Below are 20690 nucleotides of genomic sequence, written 5' to 3'. Positions count from 1 at the left end.
AATGAGAGAGGCAGAAACATGCATTGCAGATGAAAACGTAAGTGTCCAAGCATGTGTGTGTGTGTGTGTGTGGATATATGTGTATGTGTGTATATCAGTGTGTCTATCTAATGTGTATGTGTAAGAATATATGAAGCCTGTGTGTGTGTGAGAGAGATAAAAGGGGGACTACCTCCAGCTGTTGCAAAACTACAGCTCCCAGCATGCCCACACATCATTTGTCTGTGCAGGCATGCTGGGAGTTTTAGTTTTGCAACAGCTGGAGGCACCCTGGTTGGGAAGCACTAGACTGAGGAGATGGAGGGGGAGTGGTTATCACAGTGAGTACCCGCCCCCCTGCTTCTGGGGGATAAAATTAAGGTATTTTAGAAATAAAGGTAATTCTGAGAGAAATGTAGGTCACAGACACATACAAAGTACATGTACATGATCAGGATGAGATACTGAGCAACATATAACAGTTTAGTTTTTTTGAGTGATCTGACGGGTACGCTTTAAGACCATGTTTTTCAATTTTTTATAGCACATAGCTTTTCATTGCTAAATCTACCCCTCTGTGTTTAGTTCTAACCTTATGCTGCATTATTTTATATAACGTTATAAAGTTTATAAATGTCTCTAGGAAATACATGTACCATTTACCTGTTAAACTTTCTTGCATCACGGCACAAAAACTGTAAATATCAGACTTTATGGTACCAGTTTTTCCTGCAACTACCTCAGGAGATGACCAGCGATACAGCTGTGCAGGTATAGGAATGATGATACCATCACACATCTTATCTTTTCTAAAAGACAACATAAACGTTAAAAAAAATACCTTTAATGATATAGACACCTTTGAATGCATTGTTTGTATTCTTGCTTTGTACTTATTATGGTACAAAATATTTTTCTCCAGAGGTTTCCTGACGGAACATCTAAACTGTGTTCTGAAAGCATCAAAGTTAACAGTTCACTTGCTTATAAGTCAGCTTAGAAGTTCGCTCAGGAGAGGTGAGATAAGGAACTAAAAAGGGACTCTTCAATCTATCCTCTCTGCTTTACTAATAACAGGACACTGCAGAGGCTGTAGAACAGAAAATAGGCAACATTTTTATTAAAGACCTATGGCAAAATATTTGTTTTTTTATAATAAGCACAAAGCAAAAAATATAAACAAAATGCACTTATAGGTGTGCACAACCTTTACAGGGCTTGTCTTGTGAAAAACAATGTGAAAAAACCTATCTTCAGAAGAGGAGATAAGTTTCTGATTGTGGGTTGTCTGACCACTGCGAGCCCCCATGATCTTCATAAGAGGGTTTAAGAGAGAGAGTGTGTGCTGCAGACAACACGCACTATATTCATTCATTTCATAGAAATAAATGGAGCGCATGCTACAGACGAAACGTGCTCCATTCATTTCTAGAAGAGCCGATACTACAACAAAACATGTAAGTATGTAAGCAAAAGAAATATTCTTTACCTTTCTACCATATATTCAAAGTTGCTTATCTTGGCTCTGCTTGTGTCTACTGAGAGAATCTGAATGGCATGCGAAGAAAAAGAGCGATGGATGAATCCACGCCAATGAAGAAACAGAAGAGCCTCAATCATCTGAAGGAGTATGAGGATTATTGTTTTCATGTCCAATGCTGGGAATTCTGAACGCTGAAAATGTCATAAAATATGAAGATTAACAGTACAGAAAAGCGGCCAACTAATTTAGGAGTGGTGCAACGTGGATTTCTGCTAGTGTGATATCAACAAGAAGTACTACACAGTACTGATCACAATTTGTCCTCTGTAGAGAAGGAATAAGTGCAGCCAACCACAGCCACCTTCCCTCCTTGCCAGCTTTAGTATCCTTCCTAAGCAAAGGATCACCAACTGTATGGAGGTCCCTGTTCTGAGTAATTGCAGGGGTATAAAAAGGTACAAAGCAATAAACAAAACACTGTACAGACGTCAAAAAAGCAGGTTAGGATACAAAGGGTTAACAGGAAAAGCACAAGATACAAATTACAGGGAATAAACTGACAAAAGTTTAGTCAGACAAGCTGAATCAAAATATACAGGAGCTAGTGCAGAAGAACTTAATGAATGGAGGGAGCGTGGCGTGACGTCACGTCCCCGTCTCGAAAGCCTGGCAGTTTCCGAAACTTCAGACGCAGCTACGCATAGAATGCGGGCTGCTGCAGGGAGATCGCGGGGGGGTCCCAGCGGCGGGCCCCCCCGCGATCAGACATCTTATCCCCTATCCTTTCGATAGGGGATAAGATGTTTTTGCCCGGAATACCCCTTTAACACAAACAGAGATTGAACAGACTAACTGGGTAATTAGTCTGGGTAAGTGTGGACACAGACTAAATGTGTCTGGCTTTTAGTCTAAGCCCAGGCATCCCCAGAAATGCAATAAGCATTAGCATAATTAGAAGAATTTTATCAGAAAAATTGGAATTGGAACCAGATTGACTCATTACACTCACCAGGAAAAGCTCTCCATGACCAAGGGACCATGACCATAATTACTTTGCATTTAGTTTATAAATATAGTATATAAGTACCAATACACCGTTGAGTCAGGGCTTTTCATTTAAATCATTCAGGCAGTTTCAGATACTGTGGGCTCCTACAGTAGCAAATTCTGTGGATTTTTACTACAGAATTGCACAAAATCTTTTAAGTAACTCATTGGGCATGTATTTTCGAAAAAAATAAGTAAACTGTATTTGAAATCATACACTAGTTTGAGAATTTGCATATCAAAGTTCTAGTAAATTTTCACTTATAGTTTTGACCATGATTTTCGGATGTCAGGGCATCTGAAGGGTTAATGGCGAACATCAGTGAGATCACTGATGTTTGCCAATATCCATGAGATCCCAGCTGCTGATAACAACAGCCGGCTAGTTCCGATCACCATTTTGTGCTACGTGGTCATTGCAGAACTGTGCAACTTACAGGTTACAGACCTTTTCCCATTATTGCAGAAGGTTGTCTCAACTAATATTCTCAACTACCACTGTACTGTTTAGGTTATGTTTACAATGAGGAAATTAGGTATTTCCTCGATAAATTTTCTCAGTGGATCCACGCTGCCCAGAATTTAAATCATATTCCTTGTCATAAGTTTCACTATAAAACTTCCAACCGGTAAACTGAGAAGCAACCTCCCATTAATGGGAGATCAATGGGAGACTGCTGCAAGCAGAACCAGCTCAGAGGTTCCTTTTTGAATTTCCAAGCAAAATGTCTAAAGTGTGGACAAGTTCTTAAGATTCTCAGCTCAGCTTTCATTTAACTAGAGCAATATGAGAAATGATACCTGAACTCTGAGTGGTTGCTCTGTGCAACAAAGGGAATCTTTGTATAGGACAGCTTGATAAATTTCCCTCTTGAAATCCCACAAGCAACGGAACTGTTTTCTTTTGTGAGATATTTACTATGTAAAATGTACAAGATTTGTGTATAAACAAACTAAACAGAATAAAATGGACAGTCATGTACACGGAGCCATACAAGGGTGGGAAAGGAGTTCCAGATATCCCCACTCTTTTCAGCCTTTTTTGTTTGTGACACAGTTGGCAGGACGCTGACAACAACAGATGGTGCGGTATGTCTATCCCTGTCTTGTTTCTTTCTCCTGCCTCACCTGGAGGAGGCTGGGATAAGAAAAGTGGGACAACTATCATTACAACTGGGAACCCCCATGGTACTACCAGAAAGTTCTCAAGTTTGTGGGGAAATACCAGCTAGAGGGACTTAAGCCTGACATGTGGAAACCAAAGACTGTCCACAAAAAAAAAAAGATTCAGTAGAGCCCACTCCAGGGCACAATGACCTTGTATGGATAGCTGTTTAGGAGGGCTTGCCCCTGAGAACTGTCATTCATGCCCACAGCAGGTACTGCCCCAGGTGCCCATTTGAACAGGTTCTGTGCCCTGAGGATTTTCTCAGACTACCACAAGCCCAGTCAGAGAAAGAATATGCTTCTAGCTGTGAGACTGCACCACAGAGACAGCACCTAGCTGAGAGAACTTGCTTCACACAGAACCACACCAGCTGAGAGAGAGGCCTGCTGGCAGAGCTGGAGAAGAAAAACACTAAGTCTGGTGAATGCAGAGAGGAGACTGCTGCTGGACTGACCTGGTAATGGTGTTGTGAGGGTAAGTTAAAGCCTCTTCCCTGTTCCACTACAGGGCACCTGTCTCCTTATTCAAAGCAAACACTCTGAGGTCTAGTGGTGGATATTACACAGCTCAGGCTGCTTCAGTGAAGCTGCGGAGCAGGAGTTATAAGGGCCCCAACATTCCTATGTGCAACAACAGCCATTTGGGTAAAGATGAGGGGGTGGGCCGCAGGTGTGCTAGTGGGTGGGTAAGGAAAATCCACATTGCATTGTTATCGATGTTACACTATTGTATCATCCTATGTATGTTTGTTCATTTGCTACTTACTATATAAAGTTAGTTCCAGTTAGGCTGTGTCAGTTTCAGTGTATGGAGTATGTTCCCAGTGGGACCCCACATCCCTACCCCGGATGCTCCACTGGGTGGAGTCACTACCGCAGACATGTACCACAGCTCCCAGATAGCTGAGGCTCAGGATCCGCCTGTCGGGCATAGTGAGGTAACTAGGGTAAGGGACCCCAGAGACACTAGGGGGCGCTCACAAAAACCCGCTATATATATATATATATATCTATATATACACATACACTGTGAAGTATATATTTCCACACTGTATGTATTGCTTGAGGGACGTTGCCATAACCTAAATGTTACAAGAAGTGAAAAAAAATAAGGGGACTCACATTCAGGTTGTGTTGCCTTTTTACTGGTTTTGTGTAGTGACTACAATGGACCTTTTGGACTGGGCCTAGTGAAGCGTGCACATACAATATCTTTTATCCAGTGTTAGAAACATAGAATGTGTCGGCAAAATTCCTGCAAACTCCCTTTTTACTGGAGACCAATTGTTTGACTGGCTTTTTCAGTATGAAATACTGAAAATTCTCTAATGAAAGCAATTGCAAAACTATTTTTGTATCTGACAGTGCCCATTTAATTTCTCAGTAGTGAACCTTGCAGCACTAGAGTCTGATCAAGGACAAAAACTGCATGACTTTTTTATGTTTTTCCCATGTTTGCATGAGCTTCCTGTGGGAGCTCCGGTTTCCTCCCATATGTCAAAGTCTTTGGAATTGAAATTGTGCACCCCAATGGGGACAGTGACCAATGAGTGCAATGAAAATCACTAAACATAAATTTTAAAAAATGGTAAATTATTCACTAGAAGATCTATATCTAAGAACATGACTGCTGATTTATCAGTGATCAAAAAGAAGAAAAATAAGCCACACATCTCAAGTACAAATTGCATGAAATTACCCTTTCATGTATAATGCTGTAAAACGAGCCAAATGGTACCCTTTCAAACACGAGTTGTTTTCTTTCCAGGGTAGGTGATTTAGACAGTGCTAACAGCTGAAGGATGAGAGGATGTTGCACATAACTGTAAAGCAGAAGAATCAAGAAACTGCATTAACACAATGCACACCATCTTGGTAAGCCAGTTTTACAGCAAACCTAATATTACATAACAGGAGCAGAAACTGAACTGAAGTTGAAAAAGATATTATGCACTAACAATATTCAGTAATGAACTGTCAGAGATCGTTATAGTAAATGATTCATTTTACATTATTTATATAGAACTGACATCTGGGTCTTCTCAGCCAATATAGTACTTAAAGTCAGAAAGGGTCCCAGTAGCTTGACCGACACTTATACCTCTTTGCCATATCCAGTCTATTTTGTATAAAAGTCTTTAATTAGAACATCAAAAACACCATGCCCACAGATGCATAGCAAGGTTTCCAATGTTCTCTATCAGGTCCTTTTAAAGAAAAGATGGTTTTATGACAGAGTTGTGCTCTGCTTTACATGACATCGATAATACTAAAGAGAAAAAAAAAAAGCAAAGAAAAAAGCAAAAAAAAAAAATAAGCAGAGCTTCTCATAGAGCAGTACTGTATATTCTTGCAAAGGTGTGAAAAGTGATTATGAAAACAGTGAGTAAAATGGTGCTCACCTTCTTTAGTTGTGTATAGGGACACAACTACCTCTGACAGCGTTAATGCGGTGCAGCCGACTGGCAATCAGATTTAGGTGTCTCCTGGCCAAGGGATAGTGTGTCCAAGTGCTGTGTTCCACAAAAAACGGTTTACTTCAGCTCCAACCGCCCAGAAAGATTATGATGCAGTGTTGGTAAAATATAAGATATTTTATTCCAAATAGCCTTCAAACAAACCTTTGCCTGTTATAAGCCTGTTGTACATCGGGAAAGGGTCACAGACCCGAAACACGTCTGTTTGAAGGCTATTTGGAATAAAATATACTATATTTTATCAACGCTGCATCCTCATCTTTCTGGGCGGTTGGCATCGATGTCAGACTAATGAAAGTGTTGGTTCCACCTCACTCTCCCATCTTCTGACCCCACTTTTATACTGTGTCCTCTTCCTACTAAAGCAGCCAGCTCCCAGGGGCCTGGTTACTGTAATGTAAATTCAGACACCATGTAGCCAGCCTATTCACCGTGTGGCTCAACTGCTGCTCATACTTGATTACCCACCAGAAAGGCCTGCCACAGCCACTGGCACTGTTCACATCTGGTGGGCAAACAAGCAACATCAGTGACATGTTTAAACACAAAGGAGGAGATTTATCAATATGTGTCTGTGTGCAGTGTAAGAAGGTGAAGGGGATAATAGTGGACGTCGATATGTGTCACCAAGGCTCCTGGCCTTGGTGAAGTAAGAGCCGGTTTGACACTGGCAGATTCACACAGTGGCTGCAGTATGGCTGGAAGGCCAATCCGGCTCTTACTGGGAATGGTCAAGTGTGGGGTGGGGGCCATTCCCCACAATCCAGGCCACCTTTTGTTGGCCTTAAAGGCAGCTTGATTCACCAGCTGCGAGGGATTTGCATGTTGGGGCTCACTCTGCCAGAGTGGTGAGGTGAAATCTTCCCTGCGCTTGCTAAAAGTTTGGAAGCTGGTGAGCAGCCTGCCTGGAGGCCTGGAAAAAACTTGCTTATTGCCGTATGGCATGGACTCAGGTGTGAGCTAACACCTAAGGAACGCAGGTGGACTTTGTTACTTTTTCTTTGAACTGCAATTAAGACTGTATTTGCTGTTTGCAACACTGAACACTGAACTTTGATTTGAGAAGTACTGTTTCCTTACCTCTATACTGCAACGAGTGGCGTAGCTATAGAGGTCGCAAAGGTCGCCATCGCGACCGGGCCCCTGACCACATTAATTTGGGGTCCGGTGGAGCGGCGGGGGTGGCCAGGTGGTCGGGTTGCTGGGGCTTAATTTTGGGTCCGGAGAGGGGGGGAGAGTCGATGTTAATGTCGGGTCCGGAGGCAGAGTGTGTATGTATGATGTGTGTATGTACTGTATGTGTTACGCCGAGCGCTCCGGGTCCCTGCTCCTCCCCGGAGCGCTCGCGGCGTCTCTCTCTCTCTGCAGCGCCCCGGTCAGACTCGCTGACCGGGAGCGCTGCACTGACACTGCCGGCGGGGATGCGATTCGCATAGCGGGACGCGCCCGCTCGCGAATCGCATCCCAATTCACTCACCTGTCCCGGCCTCCGGCTGTCATGTCCTGGCACGCGCGGCTCCGCTCCTTAGGGCGCGTGCGCGCCAGCTCTCTAAGATTTAAAGGGCCAGTGCACCAATGATTGGTGCCTGGCCCAATCAGCCTAATTAGCTTCCACCTGCTCCCTGTGTATATTACCTCACTTCCCCTGCACTTCCTTACCGGATCTTGTTGCCTTGTGCCAGTGAAAGCGTTTAGTGTTGTCCAAAGCCTGTGTTCCAGATCTCCTGCTATCCTCTTTGACTACAAACCTTGCCGCCTGCCCCGACCTTCTGCTACGTCTGACCTTGCCTCTACCTAGTCCTTCTGTCCTACGCCTTCTCAGCAGTCAGCGAGGTTAAGCCATTGCCGGTGGATACGACCTGGTTGCTACCGCCGCAGCAAGACCATCCCGCTTTGCGGCGGGCTCTGGTGAAAACCAGTAGGTCCACCGACACGGTACACGCCAATCCCTCGCTGACGCAGAGGATCCACATCCAGCTAGCCGAATCCTAACAGTATGTATGGTGTATGTATTATGTGTGTGTATGTACTGTATGTATGGTGTATGTATGATGTGTGTGTATGTACTGTATGTATGGTGTATGTATGATGTGTGTGTATGTACTGTATGTATGGTGTATGTATGATGTGTGTGTATGTACTGTATGTATGGTGTATGTATGATGTGTGTGTATGTACTGTATGTATGGTGTATGTATGATGTGTGTGTATGTACTGTATGTATGGTGTATGTATGATGTGTGTGTATGTACTGTATGTATGGTGTATGTATGATGTGTGTGTATGTACTGTATGTATGGTGTATGTATGATGTGTGTGTATGTACTGTATGTATGGTGTATGTATGATGTGTGTGTATGTACTGTATGTATGGTGTATGTATGATGTGTGTGTATGTACTGTATGTATGGTGTATGTATGATGTGTGTGTATGTACTGTATGTATGGTGTATGTATGATGTGTGTGTGTGTATGTACTGTATGTATGGTGTATGTATGATGTGTGTGTGTGTATGTACTGTATGTATGGTGTATGTATGATGTGTGTGTGTGTATGTACTGTATGTATGGTGTATGTATGATGTGTGTGTGTATGTACTGTATGTATGGTGTATGTATGAGATGTGTGTGTGTGTGTATGTACTGTATGTATGGTGTATGTATGATGTGTGTGTGTGTGTATGTACTGTATGTATGGTGTATGTATGATGTGTGTGTGTGTGTGTATGTACTGTATGTATGGTGTATGTATGATGTGTGTGTGTGTATGTACTGTATGTATGGTGTATGTATGATGTGTGTGTGTGTATGTACTGTATGTATGGTGTATGTATGATGTGTGTGTGTATGTACTGTATGTATGGTGTATGTATGAGATGTGTGTGTGTGTATGTACTGTATGTATGGTGTATGTATGATGTGTGTGTGTGTGTGTATGTACTGTATGTATGGTGTATGTATGATGTGTGTGTGTGTGTATGTACTGTATGTATGGTGTATGTATGATGTGTGTGTGTGTATGTACTGTATGTATGGTGTATGTATGATGTGTGTGTATGTACTGTATGTATGGTGTATGTATGATGTGTGTGTGTATGTACTGTATGTATGGTGTATGTATGATGTGTGTGTGTATGTACTGTATGTATGGTGTATGTATGATGTGTGTGTGTATGTACTGTATGTATGGTGTATGTATGATGTGTGTGTATGTACTGTATGATGTGTGTGTATGTACTGTATGTATGGTGTATGTATGATGTGTGTGTATGTACTGTATGTATGGTGTATGTATGATGTGTGTGTATGTACTGTATGTATGGTGTATGTATGATGTGTGTGTATGTACTGTATGTATGGTGTATGTATGATGTGTGTGTGTGTGTGTATGTACTGTATGTATGGTGTATGTATGATGTGTGTGTGTGTATGTACTGTATGTATGGTGTATGTATGATGTGTGTGTATGTACTGTATGTATGGTGTATGTATGATGTGTGTGTGTATGTACTGTATGTATGGTGTATGTATGATGTGTGTGTATGTACTGTATGTATGGTGTATGTATGATGTGTGTGTATGTACTGTATGATGTGTGTGTATGTACTGTATGTATGGTGTATGTATGATGTGTGTGTATGTACTGTATGTATGGTGTATGTATGATGTGTGTGTATGTACTGTATGTATGGTGTATGTATGATGTGTGTGTATGTACTGTATGTATGGTGTAACACTTCAGTGCCGGCAGTTTAACCCTTACCGCAGGCTGTAAGTGTTATGACAGAGGGAGGGAGCTCCCTCTGTCACTCCTGCAGCACCCTGCAGCGCGATCGCAGGGTGCTGTGTGCGATCCCCGGCGGGCGGGGACCTGCCGCACTGCCGGGACCGAAGACAACTTCGGTCCCGGCAGTTTAACCCTTACAGCAGCGGTCGGAAGCGACCGCGAACTGTAAGGAGTTTTGACAGAGAGAGGGGGCTCCCACTGTCTCTCTCCTGTAGCACCCCGCAATGATAGCGGGGTGCTGCTGCTTACCTGGGCAGCAGGGGGTCTTTACAAGGACCCCCAGGTCTGCCCCGGTTATTGCCTGTGAGGACATGCCAGAGGCCCGTCCTCATATGCTGCCTGCTAGTGTAAAACTAGCAGGCAGCATATATCTGCAATGCTTTGGAATACTAAGTATTCCAAAGCATTAAAAAGGGAAAAAATTAAATAAATAAAAGTGTATAAATACAAGAAGTATAAAAAAAAATGTGAAAAAATAAATAAAAAAGTGTAAAAAAAAGTGTAAAAAGTTTAAAAAAATAAAAACACATTTATTAAATAAATATAGTAAAAAATAAAAATGTATAATGTGTAGGATCACACGGTGCACATCCGCAGCATATTACGAGCTGCGGATGCCCGCCAACAGTCACAATAATGAGCTCCCTGCTGCGGCTGGGTAGCTCTGTGTGTCCACTAATAGCGGTGGATTTCCCACCGACAGTCATGAGCGGACACACTGAGCTACCCAGCCACAGCAGTGATCTCGCCCTTGTGACTGCCGGGGGCATCCGCGGTGTGAAATATGCTGCAGATGCGCTCTATGTGACCCTACACTGCGTCCCATTCATACTGCGTTTCCGCAGTGTTAGAGGTATCCGTCAGCATCACGTCAAAAAGAGTGATGCTGACGTATACTGTAGCAGCTCCATTCATTTCTGACTGCTACAGTATACATTGGCATCCCTTTTTTGACATGACAACGGACACCTATACTGCAGAAACGCAATATGAATGGGGACTATTCATATAATGATGCCCTGAAAGCCAAATGGCGCTCCTCTCCTTTGGCGTTCTACCACGCGGCCAAGGAACCAAATATGGCCTAAGCGGGGGTATTTCCAAACAAGGGCCGAGCAGCTTAATAAAATATAGGGTGCATTTCTTGCAATATCAGAAGTGATGTACAAAAAATATGCCCCTCAAATGATGCATTTGTGAAAAAAGGCAAATTTCGAATTTTTATCACTGACATTGTAAGAATTCCTGCCCAAAAACTATGGTGTTAAAATACTCACTGTACCCCCTAGCGAATACCTTGAGGGGTCTAGTTTTTAAAATTGGGTAATTTGGGGGGTGTTCCTATGTTCTACTACCTTAAAATGTCTGCAAACCTTGCATAGCACACAAAAAAAATGTACTTTTCAAATTTTCAAAATTTTCAAAATTTCAAGTTAAATTGTTAGGCTTCTAATTAATTTAAAATGTAAATTAAAATAAAAAAAATGCTGTCAAAATAAAGTAGACATCTGAAAGTATAAGTTTCATAAACTATTTGGTCAGTATGTATAAATATATGCAACCTATTAGTGTTAAAATAGCAAAAAATCGTAATTAAAAAATAAAATTCATGATTTTTTACATTGTAAAAAAAAAAACTACAAATTATATCGGCTTACTTTTACTATGTACATGAAGGACAACTTGTGACAAAAAAACAATGTCAGAATTATTGTGATTGGCAAAACGTTACCAGAGTTATTCTCTAATAAAGACAGACATCTCCAATTTGAAAAAACAGGCCTGGTCTTTCAGGGGCGTACAGGTTTATTTGTGTTGGTCCTTAATACAAAGACATGAATTAAAAATATGCATATAGGACGGAAAAAATTCATATACAGTTAATGTAAATACATTAATAAAAATTAATCTCAAAGTTACAACATATATTAAATAAAAAGCAGGATGAACAAAGGGAGGGGGTGGAGTCCGTATAGGTAGAATATAAAAATGTATACATGTATATATATATATATATATATATATATATATATATATATATATATATGAAAGAATCAATGTATATATATATATATATATGTATATATACATTAATTGTGTTGTGTCTTTTTTTTACTAATATCTATTGGACTATTTATACTTAGGTAGCTTTACATATATATATACATTGATTCTTTCATATATATATATATATATATATATATATATATATATTATATTATATATCATATATTTTTTACATACACATTTTTTATTGGTTCATATATATATATATATATATATATATATATACATTTTTATATTCTACTGATATGGACTCCACCCCCTCCCTTTGTTCATCCTGCTTTTTATTTAACCCCTTAAGGACACAGGGCGTATCCATACGCCCCCGTTTCCAAGTCCTTAAGGACACAGGGCGTATGGATACGCCTTGCGCATTTCCGGCCCCAGCAGCTAGCCGGAGAGGAGCCGGTGCCGGATGCCTGCTGAAATTGTTCAGCAGGCATCCCGGCATATCGCCATGGGGGGGTCATTATGTCCCCCCATGTCAGCGATGGCAGCAGATCGCTGGACAATTCAGTCCAGCGATTTGCGGCGGATTCCGGGTCAATCGGGTCTCCAGTGACCCGGTGACCTGGAATTACTGGCTGATTGGGGCCGTCAGAGACGGCCCCGAACAGCCATAGCCAGCAGGGGTGAGGTGGCACCGGTGCCACCTCACGATCGCCCTGATTCGTCGGCCGGTTTCCCGGCCGACCAATCAGGGTGCCTGCTGCGGTTGTCACTCCCGCAACCCGCTCCGCCCCTCTTACGGAGGACGTGAGTGGGTGCGGGAAGAAGACCCCGGGAGCTGGGGACCCCGATCCCTGGCGTCCCTGTTGGGATCGGGGCCCCAGGGGCGGCGGCGAGGGACTGACCTGTGCGGCGGCGGCGTGGATCTGCAGTTGGAGGTGAGTGACAGCCTCCTGCTGTTGCTTAGCAACAGCTCCCAGCATGCAAAAAGGGCATGCTGGGAGCTGTAGTTATGCAACAGCAGGAGGCAGACCACCACAACTCCCAGCATTCCCTTATGGGCATGCTGGGACTTATAGTTTTGCAACAGCTGGAGGCACATTTTTTCTATGGAAAAGTGTACCTTCAGCTGTTGTATAACTACAACTCCCAGCTTGCACAATCAGCTAAAGTGCATGCTGGGAGTTGTAGTGGTGCATCTGCTGGTTGCATAACTACAACTCCCAGCATGCCCGTTGGCTGTCGGTGACTGCTGAGAGTTGTAGTTTTGCAACAGCTGAAGGCACACTGAGTTAAGTAGCAAACCAGTGTGTCTCCAGCTGTTGCATAATTACAATCCCCAGCATCCCCAGCCAAAGTAGTATGCCTAAGGCTGTTGCATAACTACAAGACCCAGCATGCCCTTCCGCTGTCCGTACATGCTGGGGGTTGTAGCTTTTGCAACAGCTGAAGGCACACTGGTTGCAAAACACTGAGTTTGTTTCACAACCAGTGTGCCTCCAGCTGTTGCAAAACTACAACTCCCAGCATGCACTGATAGACCGTACATGCTGGGAGTTGTAGTTTTGCAACAGCTGGATGTTTCTCCCCCCCCAATGTGAACGTACAGGGTACACTAACATGGGCGGAGGATTACAGTAAGTATTCGGCTGCAAGTTTGAGCTGCGGCAAATTTTCTGCCGCAGCTCAAACTGCCAGCGAGAAACTACTGTGAACCCACGCCCATGCGACTGTACCCTAAAAACACTATACTACACTAACACACAATAAAATAAAAAGTAAAAAACACTACATATACACATACCCCTACACAGCCCCCCTCCCCAATAAAAATGAAAAACGTCTGGTACGCCACTGTTTCCAAAACGGAGCCTCCAGCGGTTGCAAAACTACAACTCTCAGCATGCAATGATAGACCATACATGCTGGGAGTTGTAGTTTTGCAACAGCTGGATGTTCCCCCCCCCCCCCCCCCCCCAATGTGAACGTACAGGGTACACTCACATGGGCAGAGGTTTACAGTAAGTATCCGGCTGCAAGTTTGAGCTGCGGCAAATTTTCTGCCGCAGCTCAAGCTGCCAGCGAGAAACTACTGTGAACCCCCGCCCTTGCGACTGTACCCTAAAAACACACTACACTAACACAAAATAAAAAGTAAAAAACACTACATATACACATACCCCTACACAGCCCCCCTCCCCTCCCCAATAAAAATGAAAAACGTCTGGTACGTCACTGTTTCCAAAACGGAGCCTCCAGCTGTTGCAAAACAACTACTCCCTGTATTGCCAGATAGCCACTGACTGTCCAGGCATGCTGGGAGTTTTACAACAGCTGGAGGCACCCTGTTTGGGAATCACTGGCGTAGAATACCCCTATGTCCACCCCTATGCAAGTCCCTAATTTAGGCCTCAAATGCGCATGGCGCTCTCACTTTGGAGCCCTGTCGTATTTCAAGGCAACAGTTTAGGGACACATATGGGGTATCGCCGTACTCGGGAGAAATTGTGTTACAAATTTTGGGGGTTATTTTCTGTTATTACCCTTTTTAAAAATGTAAAATGTTTGGAAAAACAAGCATTTTAGGTAAAAAAAAAAATTTTTTTTTTACATATGCAAAAGTCGTGAAACACCTGTAGGGTATTAAGGTTCACATTACCCCTAGTTTCCAAAATGGTATGCGATGTTTTTTTTTCCGCTGTTCTGGCACCATAGGGGCTTCCTAAATGCGGCATGCCCCCAGAGCAAAATTTGCTTTCAAAAAGCCAAATGTGACTCCTTCTCTTCTGAGACCTGTAGTGCACCAGCAGAGCAATTTTCACCCCCATATGGGGTGTTTTCTGAATCTGGAGAAATTGGGCTTTAAATTTTGGGGGGTATTTTTTGCTATTAATATTACCCTTTTTAAAAGTGTAACATTTTTGGGAAACCAAGCATTTTAGGTAAAATTTTTTTTTTTTTTTACATATGCAAAAGTCGTGAATCACCTGTGGGGTATTAAGGTTCACTTTACCCCTTGTTACGTTCCCTGAGGGGTCTAGTTTCCAAAATGGTATGCCATGTGTTTTTTTTTTTTTGCTGTCCTGGCACCATAGGGGCTTCCTAAAGGTGACATGCCCCCCAAAACCCATTTGTCGCTCCTTCCCTTCTGAGCCCTCTACTGCGCCCGCTGAAAAATTAACATAGACATATGAGGTATGTCCTTACTCGAGAGAAATTGGGTTTCAAATACAAGTAAAAATTTTCTCCTTTTTACCCCTTGCAAAAATTAAAAAATTGGGTCTACAAGAACATGCGAGTGTAAAAAATGAAGATTTTGAATTTTCTCCTACACTTTGCTGCTATTCATGTGAAACACCTAAAGGGTTAATACACTTACTGAATGTCATTTTGAATACTTTGGGGGGTGTAGTTTTTATAATGGGGTCTTTTATGGGGTATTTCTAATATGAAGACCCTTCAAATCCACTTCAAAACTGAACTGGTCCCTGAAAAATAGTGAGTTTGAAAATTTTGTGAAAAATTTCAAAATTGCTGCTGAACTTTGAAGCCCTCTGGTGTCTTCCAAAAGTAAAAACTCATAAATTTTATGATGCAAACATAAAGTAGACATATTGTATATGTGAACCCAAAAAAAAATTATTTTGAATTTCCATTTTCCTTACAAGCAGAGAGCTTCAAAGTTAGAAAAATGCAAAATTTTCATTTTTTTCATAAAATTTTGGGATTTTTCACCAAGAAAGGATGCAAGTTACCATAAAATTTTACCACTAAGTTAAAGTAGAATATGTCACGAAAAAATTATCTCGGAATCAGAATGATAACTAAAAGCATTCCAGAGTTATTAATGTTTAAAGTGACAGTGGTCAGATTTGCAAAAAAACGTTCTGGTCCTTAAGGTGTAAAATGGCCTGGTCCTTAAGGGGTTAATATATGTTGTAAAATATGTTGTAACTTTGAGATGAATTTTTATTAATGTATTTACATTGACTGTATATTATAAATTTTTCCCTCCTATATGCATATTTTTTATTCATGTCTTTGTATTAAATAAAATTATATATATTTTTACATACTGATTATTTGTACCTCATTTTCATTGGGGCTCAAGGGTTACGCCTTTTTGGCGTGCTGTAGGTTAATATTTGGTCTCTCTCTCTAGCAGACCCCTTTTATATATTTTTTTAATTGAGCCATTTTTTGGACTCTTTTTTTTAGGTTGTTATGTATGTATTATGCATGTGTGTGTGTTGGAGGGGTGGGGGGGGGGTGGCGGATGGTCTAGGGAGGGAGGAAGAGGAGCATGTAGGAGGACGTATGGGTCTGGGAGGAAAGGGGGGTTGGAACAGAGGAACTAGGAGGAGGACAGAGGGATCTGGAGGAGGACAGGTGTGATACAGCTAAACTGAGAAGAAACAGTATAACAGTATTAGTATTATTATTATGGAGGGGTTATTATATTTGGAAGGTAGTGTGTGGCAGGGTTATATAGTACAGCATATAACATGGTTATTTTTGAGGGTTTATATTCAGGGGCACAGTGTGTGGAAGTATTATATTCATGGGTTCAGTGGGTGGCAGTATTACATTCATGGGCACCGTGTGGCAATGTTATATTAAGAGGGTACGGTGTGTGGTAGTATTATATTCAGAGAGTACATTGTGTGGCAGGATTATATTCAGGGGTACAGTGTGTGGCAGGATTGTATTCAAAGGGAACAGTATGTGGCAGTATTATATTCAGAGAGCACAGTAGGTGGCAGGATTATATTCAGGGGTAACAGTAGGTGCCAATATTTTATTCAGGGGGAACAGGAGGTGGCAGTATTATATTCAGGGGTACAGTGGGTGGCAGTATTATATGCAGGAGGTACAGTGTATGGTAGTTTTATATTCAGGGGATACAGTGTGTGGCAATATTATATTCAGGGGAACAGTGTGTGGCAGTATTATATTCAGGGGATACAGTGTGTGGCAGTATTATATTCAGGGGGTACAGTAAGTGGCAGTATTATATTCAGGGGAACAGTGTGTGGCAGTATTATATTCAGGGGGTACAGTAGATGGCAGTATTATATTCAGGGGGTGCAGTGGGTGGCAGTATTATATTCAGGGGAACAGTGTGTGGCAGTATTATATTCAGGGGGTACAGTAGATGGCAGTATTATATTCAGGGGGTGCAGTGGGTGGCAGTATTATATTCAGGGGGTACAGTATTTAGCAGAATAATAATGATTCATATCTTCATACAGAGGATGAGGATTTACTGACAAAGTGAGGAGTTAATGATGTCCGGGTGTCAGACTCTGCAGAGAAGATGGAGCTGGAAGAAGTCCTGACATCTGGACCAAATGGAGAAGAAAAGAAAAGACAACAGAGAAGACGTCACTCAGGTCACTGATATCATTGTGTTTTCTCCTGACTGTCCTATCAGAGCTGTAGTCACTTGTTAGTTCCGCAGTGATGATAGGTGACAATGTAGCCTAATCTGTGGCTCTCCAGCTATTGCAAAGCTACAACTCCTATAATGCCTTAGGCTCTCCAGACATGATGGGAGTTATAGCTTTACAACAGCTGGAGAGCAACTGGAACCAAGGTGATAGGTGAGGGTCCCAACAGTTGGACCCCCACTAGAAAAATGGACTGCTTATTCTTAAATGCCTGGGCATATGTTTTGTCTGTCCGGCCCTGCCTGTTAGTCACTTATATCGTTGTGTATTCTTCTGACTGTGTCTCATCAGTGCTGTAGTCACTGATATCTTTGAGTAAGGGGTCGCCCAGGATTGGGGAAGCGGGTCGTCAGGTGATAGGGGGGCCCTGGGCAAATTTTTGGACCGGGGCCCTGTGGTTTCTAGCTACGCCCCTGACTGCAACCGCAACTATCTGCAAGAGCAGGTCATCACAGCAGCCACTTTACAGCCTTATTTGCTGTGTTTTTGGCATATGTGTGCCAAATTTATCAAAACGTCGCACAGACTTTGATACATTTTGCACAATTGAAACATCACCTCAGAACTTTCTGTAGGATGTCATTTTTCTAAGGCAATGCAGAAGTGGTATGAATTTTTTTTGAACGTTTGTGCATTATTTTTGTGCCTTTTTTAACTGGTTACCGACACAGGAAGAGCCGGCTCGTTATCTAACTCAGTGTTTCCCAACCAGTGTGCCTCCAGCTATTGCATAACTACAACCCCCAGCAAGCAAAGTCTGTTATTGCATTCTGGGAATTGTAGTTTTGCACCCCAAAATGGGGTCACATGTGGGGGGGGGGCACTGTTCTGTAGCACGGGCCTTTGTAAACGCATATGGCGCCTGACTTCCATTCCAACCAAATTCTTTCTCCAAAAGCCCAATGGCGCTCCTTCTGAGCCATGTAGTGCGCCCGCAGAGCACTTTACATCCACATATGGGGTATTTCCATACTCATAAGAAATGGTGTTACAAATTTTGGGGGTCTCCTATTACCCCAGCATTTTAGTGAAAAAATCAAATTTTTCATTTTCACGTTTAACTTTAAAAAATGTTTGTCAATCACCTGTGGGGTGTTAAGGCTTACTGTATTGCTCATTATGTTCCTTGAGGGGTGTAGTTTCCTAAATAGTGTGCCATGTGTTTTTTTTTTTTTGCTGTTCTGACAACATGGGGGCTTCCTAAATGTGACAGGCCGCCCAAAAACCATTTCAACAAAATTCCCTCGCCAAAATCCCATTGTCGCTCCTTCCCTTCTTAGTTCTGTAATGCGCTCGCAAAGCACTTTACATCCACATATGAGGTATTTCCTTTCTCGAGAGAAATTAGGTTACACATTTTACTGGGCTTTTTCTCCTTTTACCCCTTGTAAAAATGGGGAAAAAAAGGGGTCTACAAAAATGTTAGTGTAAAAAATGAAGATTTTGAATTATCTCCTCCACTTTGCTGCTATTCCTGTGAAACAACTAAAGGGTGAACAAACATTCTGAAAGCCATTTTGAGTACTTTGAAGGGTGCAGTTTTCACAATGGGGTACATTATGGGGTATTTCTAACATAAAGACCCTCAAATTCACTTCAAAACTGAACTGGTCCTTGAAAAATTCAGATTTTGGAATTTTCGTGAAAAATTGGGAAATTGCTGCTAAACTTTGAAGCCTCTAATGTCTTCAAAAAGTAAAAACATGTCAACTTTATGATGCCAACATAAAGTAGACATATTGTATAAGTGAATCAATATATGATTTATTCGGCATGTCCATTATCCTTACAAGCAGAGAGTTTCAAAGTCAGAAAAATGTAAAATTTTCAAAAATTTTTTGAAATTTTTCAAAAAATGATTTAAGTATAGACGAAAATTTACCTCTAACATAAAGTAGAATGTCACAAAAAAAAATCTCAGAATCAAATTCATAAATAATAGCATCAAAGAGTTATTAATGCTTAAAGTCATAGGTCAGATTTGCAAAAAATGCTCTGGTCCTAAAGGTCAAAATGGGCTTGGGCCTTTAAGGGGTTAACCCCTTAACGACAATGGACGTAAATGTACGTCATGGTGACGTGGTACTTAGTGCACCATGATGTACATAATTAATACATATATTTGGTATTGCCGCATGCGTAAAAGTCTGAACTATTAAAATATATTGTTAATCATCCTGTACGGGGAACGTCGTAAATGTAAAAAAAAAATTTTTAAAGTACAAAATTGGTGCTTTTTTGTCACATTTTATTCCAAAAAAATTTTATGAAAAATTTATAAAAAGTAAAACCTAAGCAAAATTGGTACTGATAAAAACTACAGATCATGGCGCAAAAAATGAGCCCTCATTTCGCCTCATATACGGAAAAATGAGAAAGTTATAGGTGGCCAAAATAGGGCAATTTCAAACATACTAATTTTGTTAAAATGGTTTGAGATTTTTTTAAGCCTTACAATTATAGAAAAGCATATAACATGGGTATCATTTTAATCGTATTGACCCACAGAATAAAGAAAACATGTCATTTTTACCGTAAAATGTACAGCGTGAAAACAAAACCTTCCAAAATTTGCTAAATTGCTGTTTTCTTTTCAATTTTCTCACATAAATAATATTTGTTTGGTTGTGCCATACATTTTATGGTAAAATAAGTGATGTTATTACAAAGTACAATTGGTGACGCAAAGAAACAAGCCCTAATATGGGTCTGTGGATGGAAATATAAGAGAGCTATGATTTTTAGAAGGCGAGGAGGAAAAAACTAAAATGCAAAAATAAAATTGGTCTGGTCCTTAAAGGGGTACTCCGGTGCTTACACATCTTATCCCCTTTACAAAGGATAGGGAATAAGATGCCTGATCGTGGGAGTCCCGCAGCTGGGGACGCCCGTGATCATGCACGCGGCATCCCGTTTGTAATCAGTCCCCGGAGCGCGTTCGCTCCGGGTCTGATTACGGTCGACCGCAGGGTCGGCGGCGTGACGTCACGCCTCCGCCCCCGTGTGACGTCACACGCCGCCGGCCTGCGATCGCCGGTAATCAGTCCCGGAGCGAACACGCTCCGGGGACTGATTACAAACGGGGTGCCGCGTGCATGATCACGGGCGTCCCCAGCTGCGGGACTCCCACGATCAGGCATCTTATCCCCTATCCTTTGGATAGGGGATAAGATGTGTAAGCACCGGAGAACCCCTTTAAGGCCAAAATGGGCCTGGTCCTTAAGGGGTTAAAGAAGATGCTGTTAATAAATCTTGTTTACCGTATAGTCATGAATGAAGCACTGCAC

General features: G+C 41.9%; 2 protein-coding genes across 23 annotated transcripts in view; one reads left to right on the top strand and one right to left on the bottom strand.

Annotated features, from left to right (window-relative positions):
- Window positions 1-20690, bottom strand: part of TEX14 (testis expressed 14, intercellular bridge forming factor) — a 536718-nt gene that overhangs the window by 233177 nt on the left and 282851 nt on the right. For all 22 annotated transcript variants that reach the window (XR_008888708.1, XM_056556863.1, XM_056556851.1 and 19 more), the window contains 3 exons: window positions 5376-5499; window positions 1469-1653; window positions 643-788 (listed from right to left, as the gene is read on the bottom strand). Coding sequence is in view for 21 of the 22 variants with exons in the window: in XM_056556863.1 (XP_056412838.1) it covers window positions 643-788; window positions 1469-1653; window positions 5376-5499 (455 nt within the window). In the remaining variant the exon portion in view is untranslated. The remainder of the gene's footprint in view (window positions 1-642; window positions 789-1468; window positions 1654-5375; window positions 5500-20690) is intronic.
- Window positions 5458-20690, top strand: part of LOC130355950 (uncharacterized) — a 133969-nt gene continuing 118736 nt past the window's right edge. Inside the window, exon 1 of the mRNA XM_056556878.1 lies at window positions 5458-5551. Within this exon, the coding sequence (XP_056412853.1) occupies window positions 5537-5551 (15 nt within the window). The 5' untranslated portion in view covers window positions 5458-5536. The remainder of the gene's footprint in view (window positions 5552-20690) is intronic.

Source organism: Hyla sarda, chromosome 2 (assembly GCF_029499605.1).
Source record: "Hyla sarda isolate aHylSar1 chromosome 2, aHylSar1.hap1, whole genome shotgun sequence".
NCBI classification, from domain to species: Eukaryota; Metazoa; Chordata; class Amphibia; order Anura; family Hylidae; genus Hyla; species Hyla sarda.
The sequence above is the reverse complement of the archived record's forward strand: the minus strand, read 5'-3'. Positions and strand labels throughout refer to the sequence as shown.